Source organism: Chionomys nivalis, chromosome 13 (assembly GCF_950005125.1).
Source record: "Chionomys nivalis chromosome 13, mChiNiv1.1, whole genome shotgun sequence".
Lineage (NCBI taxonomy): Eukaryota > Metazoa > Chordata > Mammalia > Rodentia > Cricetidae > Chionomys > Chionomys nivalis.
This window is the reverse complement of record NC_080098.1, coordinates 31,517,985-31,535,162: the sequence shown is the minus strand read 5'-3', so window position 1 is coordinate 31,535,162 and position 17,178 is coordinate 31,517,985. Positions and strand designations below refer to the sequence as shown.

Below are 17,178 nucleotides of genomic sequence, written 5' to 3'. Positions count from 1 at the left end.
TGGTTCTTGGTGGCATATCCTTTCCTGAGGCAGCACTTTGAGTTCTCTACTCCTTCACGAACTCTGCAAAAATCCAAAGCTGGGATTGTTCTTCAAAATGTTCAGCGTACTAGATTTCTTAGTCCTATACAAGACTGTAGATTCTGAAAACTGTCCTCAATAAGAGTGATGGAGAAATAGGTTTTTCTGAATGCTAAGACTTTGGCTGGAAAATGTGGTTACAACAGCCAACTGGTAGTACATAAAAAGAAAGACATTTTCTAAATTCCCTTTGGTTGCTATTAGAAAGTGATATTTATTATCTTCTGGGCCAATTAGGTCATTTTTTAGAATGGCCTCTTGAAAATGATCATAGAAGTTTCCCTAAATAAAAAAGTCTACTCTATTTAAATTTCAGTTGTCTTTTTAAATTTTTTAAACAAGATACTATAGACTCATCTTGAAATTTATAATCTAAAAATAGGATTTCATCAAAATACTGTAACTATTCTATTCTGGGAATTGATATACTATGTATTTACTATTTATGGCTCATCAAATATGGTAAACACTATACAAAAAGCATTTAAATTTATTGGTAAGAACTGTCCTATGAAAAGGAAATTATATGGGAAAAATATGAGCTATGCATCTTTTAGAAAAGCAACTTAGCCTGACGTTTGTGAGGGACAAGACATTACAAAATCAATAGTGACATGATAGATATATACAGGTACAAAGAGGATCACAGAAATCAAAAGGAAGCGATTGTCAGAGATTTTCAAATCTTTTCCTGGGCAAAAAACAAAATTCAAAGAAATCTTAAATTCAGTAACTTGATATTATACATCTTTTGCTGGAGGTGATGAGCAGTGTTTCTGTGTCCTCATGAACTTTATCATGAGATTCAGTCCTGTGGAAAGACTCACAAATTAACAGACATTGGCTTTTTGACTGAGAACCAGGCAGGGAACCTTAAATCGCTTATCTCCCCAATAGGAAAGCAACATGTTTTGGAAGCAGATAAAGATGCTGTTGACTTCTATTTGGATTTTAGGAGTGAGACTCAAAGGGTGTGGATACAGAAGACAGAAGATTTGCAAACAAAGGGTGCAATGATCAAAGAGATATGGGGGTAGTTTTGAGATAAATCAGGTGGATAAGGAACAATCAAGGTGGCTAAGATATCTGCCTGTCCTCTTTATATTCTACCCATATTCTTTTTGATTTGTTTGACTGTATTTGCTTTCGGGATGACTGAAAGATAAATATGACCAATGTGTGTTTCTTTCTTATAGAAACTTCATATGGGGTGTTTCTGAGCTGCTTCCAAGTCACCAACCCAGTAGCTAAAATGCAGGGAAGCCTAAAGTAGTGTCTTAAAATCCCATTTGCAGCATCAGAAATATCTCTTCCTGCTATAGACATATCTGGATCCCTAGCGCTCCTCGCTAGGAATTACCTGTTGACTTAATAGGTGATTCTCAGGACTGGGAAGTTGGCTCAGTGACTAAGAGCATCATCTTCCAGAGGACCCAAGTTTGATTCCCAGCACCCACATAAAGTATCTCCCAACTGTCTGTAATCCTAGCTCCAGCAACTCTGACACCCTCTTCATCTTCCTGCAGCCTCCTGCACACACACGCACAAACCCTCCAGCCCACATAATTAAAATCAGTAAGCAAATCTCTATGCTAGTGCTAAGGGGTAGAACAAATTCAATGGGTGGCTTTATTTTAAAGGAGATATTCATCTTTAGGAAAGTTCGGATTGCTCCTGAGGAAACGGCACCTTAGATACCATGAGTCATAGCACTAGACCTGCAATTTATGCACATGGTGGTGCTCACTGTTGGGCAATCGACTGCTTCCCATGGCTCTTGCACAGGCCAAAAGGGTGGCATTTCCTGGGAATACGTGCATGTTGTCCTATTCTTCCTCTTTCCATCACATGATGGGAATATTTAGGATCCTGCAGTTAATGCCAATTTTTTATAATTGATGACACTGTTTGAAGCACACTGTTATGAAGTGCTGTGTATTCTCCATTCCACCCCTCAAAACACAAGTAATTTGAGGGAGGTCTTAGATTTCAGTCAGGAAGTAACTGTACCTAATGGTTGAAAGACAACACATAAGTCACAACTCAGCTCTTAAGGTTTCAAGCTTCCTCCTAGTTGTACACCAAGTTATCAGAGATCACTACAAGCTGGCCCTTGATTATAGCCTTTACACTGAGTGAAGAGTCCATTTTCCTCAGTACTTAAACTTGCATTTGCATTTCTTTGAAAGTTTATCTTGAAAATGCTTTTACAATGGTATTTATATTCTTTTCTCAAAGGATGTTAGTGATAAATGTGGTCTCATATTAAATCCAAGGAGTTTGTATTTCCACTCTTCTTTTTCTTGTATCAGATAACTATAATTTAATATATTTCAGGTTTACCTCGTTCTTATGATATCTGCAATATATGTTAGAATATTACATGCTGTAATGGTTGAATTTTTATTGAGGATTGGTGAGCTGGAATTCTACTCAGGAATTCCATGTTCTAAAAGTGGTTCCTCCTATACTTTTTAAACAAAACAAAAAACCAATAATGCAGTTCAGATGGGGTTAAAAAGGATTTATTTATTTTTATTTTATATATATGATAGTTTGCCCACATGTATATAAATGTATTGCATGGGGGCATGGAGCCCTCAGAGGCCAGAAGAGGGTGTCATAACCACTGAATCTGGAGTTATGGATGTAAGTTGCTATATGAGTGTTGGGAATTGAACCAGACCTCTCTAGGAACATCAAATGCTCTTCACTGCTGAGCCATCTCTACAGCCCATAAGATGGGATATTTTTAAATAAAAAAGATTACACACATGTTAACTAACTTGATGAATATTAGAAATGAGCTTCAAGTAGAAAAATTAATTCAAGGAACATGGGTTGACTAAAAATATGTTACCAACATGCCTCCCTTTGTCTGGGTCTTCTTCTCTTAGGGACGATGATATAGGTTAAATATTAAAGAGATCTATGCCTAGCTATGAACTTTGATGCACATTCTAAAAGTGGAATAATTCTGTCTCTTTAATTTTGGCAGCTATGATAAATCACAACTATTCTTGTTAAAATTATTATTATTTTATTCATGCAAGATGATGATTAAGAAATCTAAAATAATAGAGTAGCTCCTCAAACCTAAAGATTTTGTTGAGTGTTTTATGTGTGTGTGTATGCTTTCTTTATTTGAACAATTCATTTTAAAATTCAGAACTTTCTCTAAGACTCGGTTTTATTACTGTTACCTAATGTAGAGATTGTTGGGTCGTAGTTACAACCATTCTTCAGATCTCCCTTCCATGGCTGTCATATCTACGAAAAGCAATGACAATTTTGCGATCAAGGAATAGGCCTGGGTTTGTTAGAAACATTCTACCACTGGGCAGATGAAAAGCAGTTTTCTTAGATCATGGATCACGACTCTTGTTTGTCTCAGGTAACTATCCCTTCGTGTCATAAACAGGGTTTTCATTGACTTTAGTTCCTCTTTAACAGTGTCCATCTCAAGAACTTTTGAAAGACGGTGGAAAGGCCTGAATGTCTAATGAAAACAGTTCAGCATTCATTCCTGTTGGGTTCTTTGGAGTTATAGAGCCCATGGCTTTTCTTTTCACCTGTGGCTTATATGGAAGTCATATAAACTTGTGCTGGGGAGATTCGATCACACCACTAGAGAGGCCCATGAAAGGGAGGGAAGCACGGAGGATGGGGCATGAGGCTACACGTAAGTACTACTTTCCAATCTTGCCTCTGAGCTCCCCTTGCCTGAAAAGATTCTTTCCTTTTGACACCAGGAAGGGATGGGGCTAATGCAATAGTGCTTCTACCTCTAGCTATGTGGACAGAGTTCTTGGAACTAACAACCCAGGGAGAAGCAGCATGAACAAAACTCAAATCTAGTCTCCGATCCAGACATGAACACGTGTGTTCCTGAACACTGAAGGAGAACAACGTCAAGAGTGGATGGACACACCACACCACCATACAACGGCGTCTCCTCCGGGCGTTTCGTTCTGCTCTAACAGCAAAGGAGTCTAGCGACTTAGAGACTTAGTAGAAACTGATCTTGCTCTGGTGGTTTTCTCACCCAGGTGCCAAGACCAGCTTTCTGAAAAGCCTTGAAGAGCTGCTGTTTAACAGACTGGTAGGTGTGAGCCCCCAGCTTGGCCTCACAGTACATGGACGGTGTGTCTCCATGACCGGGGATCCGTGTGCTTAGCTGTGGAGAGAAGGAGGAAGTGGATTCAACCAGTCATAGCAACACGAGTTTCACAAGCAGAATACCAGCTTAGTCCCAACCCTTGTCATTTGTCTTCTTTGTTGTACAGTACAGCGCCAGGGCCTGAGGAGGTGGCTCGTTTGGGAAAGGCCTGGCTCTCAAGCCTGAGGACTGAGTTCGGATCCCTAGCGTCTGTGTCAAGAGTTGCATTGTGTTGGTTCACGCCTATAATCCCAGTCCTGGGAAGGCAGAGACAGGCCTTGCCTGAGACTTGTCGGCTGGCTAGTCTAGCCACTTGATGGGTTTCAGGTTCAGTGAGAGACCCTGTATCAGAAAATAAGGAGAAGCAATCGAGGAAGACACTCAGCATGGAGTTTTGGCCTCCAAACTCATGTGCACACACACCCTCCCTCCTGTATGTGTGAACTCACACACACACAAACACATGAGAAAACAAAACAAAACAAACTCAAGGGCAGTTATCTGAATTGTGTTGGGAAACTGTGAAAAACCCATTTGTTAAGGATACTTTGTTTTATCAGAAGAGCAGATGATTATGACATATGACTCCCATATGACATAACGTATGACTCACCTCCAAGTAAGAATTTAACACTGCTTTCTTAGCTGAGTGTGATGATGACACACCTGTAATCTCTGCAGTTTAGAGGCTGCCATGTGTTTAAGGCCAGCCTGGGATACATAAGAAGACACCGACTCAAAATGAACAAAACAACAAAACTCAGCAAAACCCAGAAAGAGACAGAGGAGGTAGCTTTGAGGGAAACAGGCCAGGGAAAGATCACAGAACTTGGATCATGTGGGCAACTCCCACGAGGGGGTGAGGAAGTACTTGGAAATTGCTGAGCAGAGCCTTGAGGGAACAGAGAGTTTAAGTATCATGGTAATAACAATTTCAATCCGGGGCGTGCCCAAGTGGACTGAGAGACTTTTCAGAGATAAATGTCCCAAATCACAAAGGAGAGGTGCCGCTTTCCACACGATGGTGGCCCAGTAGGGCATGAGGAAAATTCCTGACACACCAGTGTGGCTTTTGTAGTAAAAGTAGACAAAGTAGACAAAACAGCACCAATAATAAAACCACTGGTTTATATATTCTTTCCAACGGATTGCTAGGGTAGGTTTGTGCACTAACAGCATCGTGGCAGACAGGAGAGAAGAGGGCCTTTGAGTTGTGTTGTTCATCAACTAGAAAGGCAGTAAAAGTAGGGTGTTATCATGCTTCTGAGTCATAGGAGGCAAAAGGTGGAGCAACGCAAGGCAGGGAGAACATATCCATCCATGTCATCAGTCCCCCAACAGAAGGACAGAAAGACGGAGGGCAGGCCTGTGGTAGGGGAGCTTCTGATAACACTGCAGTCTTCCCAGAGGGTTTGCAGATCAATGTGTCCACTCTGTGGCCAGTGCCAGAGAACAAGAAAAGGGCCTATTTGTTCAGCAAGACAAGAAGAGCCAGTGCTTCTCCAGACCTTCCAAAGTCCTTGGAAGAAGTGAGACATAGGAAAAGGGGTACGTGTGGGCATGATAGAGGCAGAGCGTTCTAATCAGAACTGGAGTATATGGTGCCATATGCCCATATCTGCATGGTTGTGGCAGAGGAAGCTTACTGCCAAACTCTTAGATGACTGTAATTTTTTTTTAACTTTCTCTGAGTAGGTAAAAATGCTTAAGTATTTCTATACCTGCTATTCTACTGGTCGATATACCAATCCAAACACTATTATTGGGTGTGTATTTCATATGGGTGCACACGTGTGCAGGTGCACAGAGACCCAGAGGCCAACCTCAGGAGTAATGCTCTTCAGAAGGTGCCAACTTTGTCCCCACCCCTTAGAGAGACCGCTAAGACAGGGTGTCTCACTGACCTAGAGCTTTGTGGTTAGGCTGACTGGCTGGACAGCTAGCCCCAGGAACCCACCTGTCTCTCTATCACCCCAGTTCTGGGACTAATAGTGCCACCATGCTGGGTGTTTTTACATGGTTTCTGGGGCTTTAACTCAAGACATAGTGATTGCGTGGCCAGGGTTTTATTGACTGAGCTTTGTCCCAATACAAAAAATGAGCAAAATACCTTTTTTCCCATTATTTTAGTTTTTATCTGTATTTTATTATAATCTGCTATGCTTTCAAAGTACATAAAAGTCTGCATTTCAGTCTTAACACTGCAAATGTAGTTATTATCTGTTTATAAATGGAAAGCAGATTCTGAAACATTGCTCTAGTAGAAATGGGTAGCCTTCTGGGTTGGAGAAAATTGCTAATTCTGACAGCCACCATCTTTGAAATTAGTGGGAAATTACCTCCTTCCCTTCCTCCTTCCCTCCCCCTCCCTTCCTGTCTTTACTTTGTGTGTGTGTGTGTGTGTATGCTGCGATATGCATTTGGAAGTCGGAAGGCAAGTCACAGAAGTCAATTCTCTTCTTTTATCGTGTATGTCATGAGGATTGAACTTGTGTCCTCGGGCTTGGTAGCAAGTGCTTTTACCCACTCAGCCACTTTGTCAGCCTCTATATACTTTCTGAGGAGTAGTTTCTTTATATCTGAACTTAGAATAATATTAATTGTTTCTCTTTTTAATGTTTTAAGAAGAATTTATTATATTATTTTATTTTATGTGTATATGCATGGGTCTGGGTGTATATATTCACACCACATGTGTGCAGTGCCCGCAGAAGCCAAAAGAGGGCATTGGATTTCTTGAAACTGGAGCTACAGACATTTGTGTGTGGCCATGAGATTTCTGAACTGAGCCCTAGTCTCTCCTAGAGGAGCTAGTATACTTAACCACATGGTCTTTTCTCTCTATGTACCTTTCTTATGACACACTGCGAAAACCAATCGGCACAGTGCCTGATGGCATTAGCTGGCCTAACAATAACCTCTTTTGTTGCTTGACTTCACAGAGACATACTTCCCAAGCCCTGAGGACCACATTTGGGTAGCAGAGCTGTAAGCGCATGGGGGAAATTCCTGGACAGTCAGCTGGAGAAAGGGCACTAACCCTGGGGATCCGTTTGCATGTCCTGTCTCACAATGACTACAGATCAAATGATGTCCTAATTCCCTGGAGCTTCCTCAGGAGTTTAACCAGGGCCCAGGTACAGCCAATTTTCTCCCCAGAAAGGACCGGTGCGACCTACCCTACCATGCAGCCGTGCCCACCGAGCAGAAAACACGTGCTTGCAGAGCCGGGATGAGCCCCCACAGCTCCTCTTCCCAGTTGTGGCATTAATGATCTCCAGGTCGGCACTGCCCACGATCCAGTTGGTACTGAACTGGGGAGACTTTCCTGGCTGCCGGGCCTCGGCGTTACTCACGCCTGTCAAGAGAGAAATAGAAGGTAGTCAAGCGTTTATGTCCTTCGGCTGAAACAGGGCTCCCGGGAGAGCAGATAATGGGAGCTAAAGCTTGTGTTTGAACTGGGATGAGACATTGGCATAAATACTGTCTTGCTTTTCTTCTTTAAAACTTAGTCACGTTGAAGTCATGGTTTCACCTGTCTGGTTGGAGGTTGGAAGTCAAGCCCAACTCTGAAGAGAGCCTTGTATTGGAATTCATTGCTAGACCTGCTGTTAAACTTTTAATCGGAAGGATTTTATGGGTAGATTTTTGCCCCTCTTCTGGGAATGTCTGTTGAATGAATTAATGAGCAAGCAAAACCATTTGAAAATTCTAGGAATGTGAGCTTATTGGGCACCTACTGGATACCCAAAACACAAGGTTAGTCAAAAATTCTTTAAAGGCTCTTAGGCTTATGGTTTGGTTATGAGGAAGAGACCCTCAGATTTAATAAAGGAGCTATAGAGCTATATATTTAGGATAATCAGTCAAGCAATACAGTTTGTAAAAGCATTGATGAGATTCAGTGTGAGATGAGAATAGAAATCCATTTATTGCAAAGTTACTAGGAATTTCAAGCCATGCCTGTGATTCAGGCTAAGGCAAGAGGATAACATGTTCAAGGCTTGGTTGGGCTATAGATTGTGGTTAAGGACAGCTGGAGTAACTTAGTAAGATCTTGTTTCCAAATAAGGAAGAAACAAGAAGAGGCCTAGGGATACACAAGACGGGTAGAGTACTTGCCTAGCACGTGAGAAGTCCCAGCATCAGTTCTTAGCATAGCAACATATTTCTCAAGATGACAGCATAGCATTAAATCAAGCTCAGGTTATTCTAAGCTAAGCTTCCCATGTGCCTGAGTGGGTCTTTTGACCCTTGAAGAATCTATACCAGAATTCTCATGAAAACCCTCATTTTACGGTGCACCTCTCCTCCCCTGTTGGACCATTGTACTCTGATGTTCTGATGTGGGATTCCCCTCTGTAGGCTGTGAATATGTTTTACTACCATTGGTTAAGAAAGAAGCTGCTTTGGCCTATGACAGGACAGAATATAGGTAGGTGGGAAAACTAAACTGAACGCAGGGAGAAAGAAGGCAGTGTCAGGCAGATGCCACATAGTTGCTGAAGGAGAGAGAAGCAAGCCAGTCATAGAAGAAATAAGATATGAAGAAAATGAGATAATACCACGGCCACATGGCAATACATAGACTAATAGAAGTGGGTTAATTTAAGATGTAAGGGCTAGCTGGAAGTATGCCTGAGCCATTTGTCAAACAGTGATGTAATTAATATAGTTTTTCTGTGATTATTCAGGTCTGGGTGGCCAGGAAACGAAAAAGCAGTCTCCGTTTACAGTGTTCAGGTGGGACATGACCCTTACACAGTAGAGCAGAGGGAGAAAGTGAAGACTTTCTACTCTGGGTGATAGTCTCTGGTCAACATGGGGTTCCATACTTTCCATGTTATGCTCTGAGCTCCAGCCTCACCTCCTGCCTGACTATCTCACAGTGCTCCTCATTATGATGAGGACTTTCTGGAAATGTTGGGGTGAGTATTCTGGTAACTACAATGAACACCTGCCCTCTCTGATCATATCAAGTGCCCAACACAGCCAAGAGCCTGGAGGTTTCTCACTTATTTGTCTCTCTGCTACTTTTCTTGAAGGTTATGGTTGCTGACCCTTGATATCTAGGGAGGGATCATCTAAATAAAAACGCAGTTGGGAGACATGTGACCCAGATGGTTTCCACAGCAACCCCATGCATAATAAGTCACACCCTCCTAAGTTCTGTGGGATCTATGGTATGGCCCAATCTTTGCTCGGAGTTTTGGAAAGTAAGCAGACAATGAAGTCAATTTCTGGTCCAGGCACTTCAGTGATGCTCTGAAGAGTTTGGTTTCCAGCCCAGAAGCCCTTGTCAGTTGCCTTCTCTTCATGCCTCTTGCACCTCTCATCCTCCACAGTTCCTATAACTTCAGCTGCAAGCATCTTGCAGCTCCACAGGTCCAAATGCAGCTCAGATAGATCTCTCTCTCCTCTTGTGTAGTTTTAGTATGGGAAGGTCAAACCTGTTACTTATCCATCCCTGCATGTCCACTTCTGTTTCTCTAGCTATGGACACTAGACAGATGGACCCACGAACAGATGTTTCCAGCCCATAGCCAGCTCCATGCAGTCAAGGACAGCTATGAACACAGCCCACCACAAAATCAGTAACTTATTGTATTCATTACTTTTTCACTGCTGTGACAAAATACCTGACAACAAGCAATTTAAGGAAGGAAGAATTGTTTTCCTGGCTTACAGTTGGAGGAGACACACTCCATCATGATGGGGAAGGCGTCACAGGCAACAGTGGGAAGCCGGCTGGCCATATTGCCTCAACGGACAGGAAGCAAAAGGTGAATAGGAAGTGATGTTGGGTTTATACAATCTCAAGGCCTGAATCCCACTTCCTTCAGCCGGGCTCTACCTGGGAAAGGTTCCACAGCCTTCCTACACAGTCCCAGCAGATGGGAACCAATCATTACATGAGTCTATGGGGGGACATTTCACATTCAAACCACAACATTCAAAGCATTGCTATTTTTTTTGGTAACTTGCATGATTCTCCCACATGAATTTTGTAGAAAACATTGTGCCAAATTTTCAAAAGAATGGACATACCTGAGAGTTTTTCTTAGTTTGCCCATTTATCATATGAGTGCCTGGAGGCTGCAGGGGGCACCAAAGGTTTTGGCAAGAGCATTTGGTCCAGTGGGATGGCTGCTCAGGGGTCCCTGGGATGCACTACACTTAGTAAAGAAGCCCATGTGTTGGGAATCAGTCCAGGTATAAATCACGACTGGGTGAGAGCACCAGAAGGCAGGGGCCTATATTCAACTCCTTGTAAGGGGGCAGCTCTCCTCTCCGCGGGAGATCTGCTCACACCGTGCACTACACAGTCTCAGACTTCAGGATCCTCCCGTGTCCCCAGCTCCACCCCAGTCTTCTTGGATAGAACGGAGGCATGCTCTCTTGGTGCATGGTCATTTAGCTTTGCCGGTTGCCACCTAAACAGCACAGCTCTCAGACTGAAAGTCACCCTGTGACCTTCTGGTCATGGATGGACAACGTTGGACATTCAGGCAAATTTCATCCACATCAGCTCTTTTCCTTAGAAGTGGTTCACTGCCGTGGCTACCCACCCTGAGAGCTAGGCAGGGGGGACAATCTGGCCCATTGGCAGCCGTGGACTGTCCTACTGGGCAGGGACCATCTCGGCAGGAAGAGACAGCTGCTGAGGTCAGGGACGACTGGGTACAAAAAAATGTGATCACTGCTTTGGAATTGTGGGCAGCCAGACTCAGCAGCCTGGCTTCTCCTCCATCTCTGCAGGTTCCCCTGCCCTTCCCCAGTCTCTCATCTCTCTGGTTTTTGTATTGGGATTGACCACTGAAGCATGCATTTGGGGCTTCTCCAAAATCCTAAACTCTAAATTCAGAGGAAAGCCTTCGAATGTCTGAGGTCAGCACACAACCTGCCTGCTACCTTGCAATCCTTTACACCCCCTCCCCTAACCCCTGCCCATTCTCTTCCTATTACTGCCTTCCTGGGGACAACATTGGGCTTTGCCATTGGCTCTCAGCAAGCAGACACCTGTCTTGGAGACGGCTCAGCTGTGAACTGGCTGGATGCTGCTCTCAACACCTTTGCCTGCCAGACTCACCAGAGCCCAGACAGTCCAGGGAGGCAGCCGTGAACATTCTTGTGTCCACACGTGAAGAATGTGGGGGAAAGAAGGGAGGAGTGCTATCCGAAAACAAGACTCCAGACTTCAGAACCGCAGAGACTTGGTTTCCAGCCTGTCTTTGGCCTTGACACACATCATTCATTCCCTTTTGATGGCTGATGATGGCAACTTCATTTCCTAAGGTTAGGTAAAGATGACTTGAGACAGAAAGGAGCACTTTCTAAACATCAAATGCTCTAGTAATTATTATTCAGAGGAAGATTTGAAGGTCACCTCTAGTTTGTTTAGTCTTCTCCAAGTCACATACCAAGACATTCCCAGTTATAGGACAGAAAATATGTCAGGTTTGGTGATTAATTACCTAATTGTTATAGGGAATGGACTAACCAACCAACAAGCAGAAGTCAGGATTATTTTTATATTAAACATACATCTTTTGACTTTTATACATTTGTCCTACATTTAACATTAATACCTCTGTTGGAGTTATCATTGTTTTCTTATACTCTGAGCCTCTCCTTTACAGATTATTTTTATTCTATTCTCTACCTGCAAAAACAAAAATCCTTTCTAAAGCAACCTGTGGGAATGGAAATCCAGCCACTGATGCCATTGAAAATTTTCTGCAAAGAAATATCACTTGAAATGTTGACTAAGTGTTAGTGCCAGAAGAGCAATTTTGACAGTGCTGTAATTAATAACTGGTTCTGACGACAGTAAAGGAGATGGATCTGTGTGCCGGACTCACTTGAATGCAACGTGAAGATTTACCAATGTGCCATAAAACATATGATCACTGCCCAGAACGCGCGCATCAGGCTGGCATCACAATCTTTTTCTGTAGGGCCAACGCCGTAAGAGCAGGCAACACATGCAGTTGTCTCGGGACAGTGTCTTGGGACAGTGTTGGATGCGGGAGAGTTTAGTTCCTTAGCCACTGGTCAGCACCAGGTTACCTCTTTCTGCAGGAAGGCCCCCAGTGGCCTGGTGAGGGAGAAGCTCTGAGTGTGGCCTCTGAGTCATCGTGAAAACTGCTTTCCCATTTGTCCCACTCCCATTTGCTATGCATGTTTTTCTGTTCTAGGTGATTCTTTTCATTTTCCATTGACCCCACCCCCACTCTGTGCTGCATTCACACACACAACCCCTCTGGTGTGAACTGGGCCTTGAATATATGCTAATAAGATAATTATGTGACACCTAGAATCTTTGGTTTTGGTCCTTAGAAATACATTTGGTTTCTATGAAACCTTTTCACATATATAAAAGAGTTCACTCACTACATATAGATTTTGTAATTTTAAGCCAATGCTCCAGGTACCTTTTTGGTACTCTTGTAAAACTAACCTTCATTGGCCTGGAAGGGGCATGATACCTAGAGTAGAGTGAACGGATGACCTGCAGGAAAAAGCTCAAGTCTAGAAGATAGTGGGTGGATAATGGGGTTTAGTTTTACAAGTGTTTAAAGACCATGGGCCATAGTGCTTAACTCTACCAATAATAGTTTTAGGCTTTGCTTGCTAAGACGAAGGAACATCCTCTCAGGCATGGAAAGGAAAGACTGATTTGTGCCTAACTTATTCTTCTCTACAGTTATGGGTATAGATACAAATATCACAAATCACAGGGACCATTCTTCCTGAGGCAGCACGAAAAGATTTAACATTAAAATAAAGTCCGTTGGTGCTCTTGGGATGTAGCTGTAGATTACCTGCCTAGCATTTATGAGGTCCTAAGTTTGACTCTCAGCACTGTATCTGCATAAAACTAGGTATGGTGGTGCATGCATATAATCTTGGCACTAGGAGGGTACAGGCGGGAGGACCAGGAATTCAAGGTCATCTTCAGCTAGATAAGAGACTGGGAGGCCAGTGAATTACATGGGACTCAGTTTTGAAAAATAATGAAATAAACACCAACCTCTAAGGATACAATAAAAGAAGGATACAACATGTTATGCTAAGATTCACTCCCATGATACCTAATACATAATAATCTAGGATGCTAACCATGTACAGCATTACCAATTGTCCCCAGTTCAGTATTAAGTATCTCCTCAGAATTATTCTGAAATTCCCTCTCAGTGGCAGACTCCAGCTAATCAGAATCTTCTAGCTGACATGGGGCCCAATTCCAGTTAAGACTTAGGAAATGGATTTGGTATTTTGGTAAATGAGTATTGTGTTGATTACAGTTCAAGAAAAAAGAATACCCCTGGTGAAAAATCAATATTCAGAAACCTAGTACTGCAGGCTGAATTTTATGTCCTGCAAGCTTCTCCCAAGTAACCACACAAAGGCTAAATGTAATTACAAATGCTCAGTCAATAGCTCAGGATTGTTACTAGATAACTCTTAGATTTACATCAACCCATATTTCTTATCTGTGCTTTGCCACATGACTTGGTACCTTTTCTCAGTACAGCATGCTCATTTTGCTTCTGTCTGTGTGTCTGCTGGTGACTCCTGACTCTGCCCTTCTTCTTTCCAGCATTCTCAGTTTCACTCTTCCTCCTAACCTTATCCTGTGCAGCTTCTTTATTAAGCCAAGAAGAATATACAGTCAAAGAGTATAAAGGAACATTCCACACAGTACTGTGAGCAAATGACTAGGATTAAATTGATGGAATTTATGGTATGCCGGTTGGTTTTTGTCAACTTAGCACAAACCTAGACATATCTGGGAAGAGGGACTCTTAATTGAGACAATACCTCCATCAGACTGGCCTGTAGGCAAATGCGTAGGACAGCATCATGATCAGTGTTTGATATGGAGGGTACAGCTCACTGGAGGTGGTACCATTCCGAAGCAGGTGGTCACTGGTGGTATAAGAGAGGAGGCTGAGCAAGCCCAAGGGGAGCAAGCCAGTTAAGTGTTCCTCCACGCCCTGCCTCAGTTCCCTCCTCCAGGCTCCCACCTTAAGTTCCTGACTTGCTTTTCCTCAGTGATGGATTCTGACCTGGCTTGTGAGATGACATAAATCTTTTCCTCTCTAAGTTACTTTTGGTCATGGTGTTTTACCACAGCAACAGAAACTCTGACTAAGACACACAGTGCCCTGTTTCTCACTTTGCAGACTACTTGACCAAAGATTCTACGACCTTTCTCTTTAGCATCTAGAAACTAAAACAAGTAAAAATAAAATTGGCAGAATAGAAACCCTAAGAAACATTTGCCTTTAATGAATTATTTTGTAATGAAGGAATAATAGTGTACAATTTGATTTCTAAAATTGAGAAAATTATGCTTTAACAATGTAGCATTTTATTTAGCTTATTGTAAAGTAATGCTTGAAACAATCAGATTTACCCTCTGACAGTTCTGGAGGTCAGAAATCTACAGTCAAGGTGTCAGCAGGGCCATGCTTTCTGGAAGTTTCTGGGGAGGAGTCTTTTTTTTTTAAACAGTGCTGTATCACATAATCTTTTTTATTTATTTATTTTTTTGTTGTTGAAAAAAAATTTCCGCCTCCTCCCGTTTCCCATTTCCCTCCCCGTCCTCCCACTTCTCTCCCCCTCCCCCCACTCCATTCCCCCTCCCTCTCAAGACTGAAGAGCAGTCCAGATTCCCTGCCCTGCGGGAAGTCCAAGGTCCTCCTGCTTCTATCCAGGTCCAGGAAGGTGAGCATCCAAACAGGCTAGGCTCCCACAAGGCCAGTTCATGCAGTAGGATGGAAACCTAGTGCCATTGTCCTCGGCTTCTTATCAGCCTTCATTGTCCACCGTGTTCAGAGAGTCCAGTTTCATCCCATGCTTATTCAGTCCCAGTCCAGCTGGCCTTGGTGAGCTCCCAACAGATCAGTTCCACTGTCACAGTGGGTGGGTGCATCCCTCGTGGTCCTGACTTCCTTGCTCATGTTCTCCCTTCTTCTGCTCCTCATTTGGACCTTGGGAGCTCAGTCCGGTGCTCCAATGTGGGTCTCTGTCTCTATCTCCATCCATCGCCAGATGAAGGTTCTAAGGTGATGTGCAAGATATTCATCAGTATGGCTATAGGATAGGGTCATTTCAGGTTCCCTATCCTCAGTTGCTGGGGAGGAGTCTTCCTTGACCTGTCTATCTTCTAGAATATGCAAGTATTCTTTGGCTTACGGTTGCATCACTTCAATCTCTTCTTTTGCCTGCATAGGCCTTTTTCTGTGAGTTTCTTTTTGTAACAACAAATGTGGTTGCATGTGTGGTCCTCTGAAATGATTTTGTCAGCATTTCCCCATTTCATAAATTTTAATCAAAATTGCAAGCCCCTCCCTTCCAAATACGACATTTTACAGAAACCCCACTTGTGTGCCACTTCTTGGAGTAATCCCACACTCTGGGTGTCTCTTCCTGGCTTTCTCAGAGACACTTCCTGGAAAACATCATCCTCTGAGCATCATTTCCCGGTGTTATCCCACACTTTGGCACCACCTACTGGCCAAAGGACAGATCTACAGACCAGAGAGTTTGCGTCCTCTCTGGGGCAATCTGTTTGCCCTTCCTCTTGCCTTCAGGAGTGCTAGTCCTGGTGGAAGACTGGTCAGATACCTTAATGGTAGCTGCTCATTTCTCAGGTTTGTGGAATAAACGAAGGAAACACATGTCAGAGTGGGTCTGTCTTAATGCAATAGGCTCTTTGATTTGGAAACTTGTATAAGAGTCTCGGAGAGTGAGGGGATGGGGAAAGTGTGCCTGAAGGATGATTCAGTTTTATGAAAACTCCGGAATCAACTACAACCTTTTCCTTAGTGATGTTTGTGAACAGTCATGGGGGAAACCTCCTCAACCCAAATAGTTCCTCTACCAAAGTCATCTTGAGCAGACAAATGCTAATACAAGTTTGTCTGGTACTCAACACAGAGATGTGTTGACATTTGTAATTGGGTTAGTCTTCTTTGGTGAAGTTTTGGAAAGGATCTCTCTTGTTCCAAAGTCGATCTGTGGAGAAAATCAGCCAGTCTCCATAATCCACCACCTTTGCCTCAGACGTTCTGGAGGTTGGGGGTGGGGCACACTCACTTTGGTTGTCTGGCTTGTCTTTTCAGTTCACACAATTGTGTTAACAAGGCGGGCTCAGAAATAGGCCAAGGGCAATTCTCACCTCTATGACTTCCTGGTAATGCCATCTCTGATAAGTTAATTAACCCAGCATCGCTTCTCCCTCACCACAATTTGATTATTACAACAGTTATTATGACCACTGCTCTTTGTTCCATCATCTTTCAAGAGTGGAGACAGACTGTCCACATATCATCAGTGGGAATTAGCTTTATGCTGGTGCACATCTTTATGAAGACGCCTTACTTTAAAGAAATCCTTATTTGTTTTTTCTTTTTTCTTTCTTTTTTGAAAAGGCATTATATAAGTGAGACATTACAGCATGTCTTTAAATAGCTGGTGAGCCTACTATATTTAAAATGTAATTCACTCTCCCCAAATTAAATTTACACAAGACCTTTCAGGGATGTAATTTTTATATGAAGTGAGGCGAGTCTATAATACAGGGGAGCATTACATTTAATTTTGCAAAATGAATGGAGTAGCATGATTCCAGGCATGCATGGAATCATAAAGTTCAGGGATAGAATGGGCCTTTTGAATTTAATATTTAATATACTGCTAGATATCCTGTGTACCCTGTATAATCTCTCTCTCTCTCTCTCTCTCTCTCTCTCTCTCTCTCTCTCTCTCACACACACACACACTTCTAACAGAAACAGAATTGGTAAAATTTATCGTATTAATGTCATTCTGTTCATTATCCCGAACATGAACACCATCATAATTGCTAGTAATTTTATAGCTACTCTCCTGTCTTAATAGAGCATATTCAGTGGGACATACATGGC

At 42.7% G+C, this 17,178-nt stretch overlaps 1 protein-coding gene across 3 annotated transcripts in view; it reads right to left on the bottom strand.

The window, feature by feature from the left end:
• The window catches only part of Adarb2 (adenosine deaminase RNA specific B2 (inactive)), a 527,020-nt gene continuing 509,842 nt past the window's right edge, over positions 1-17,178 (bottom strand). For 2 of the 3 annotated variants that reach the window (XM_057788090.1, XM_057788091.1), the window contains 2 exons: positions 7,420-7,598; positions 1-4,258 (listed from right to left, as the gene is read on the bottom strand). In XM_057788090.1, the coding sequence (XP_057644073.1) occupies positions 4,082-4,258; positions 7,420-7,598 (356 nt within the window). In that variant the 3' untranslated portion in view covers positions 1-4,081. The remainder of the gene's footprint in view (positions 4,259-7,419; positions 7,599-17,178) is intronic. The other variant, XM_057788092.1, reaches the window with a different exon arrangement.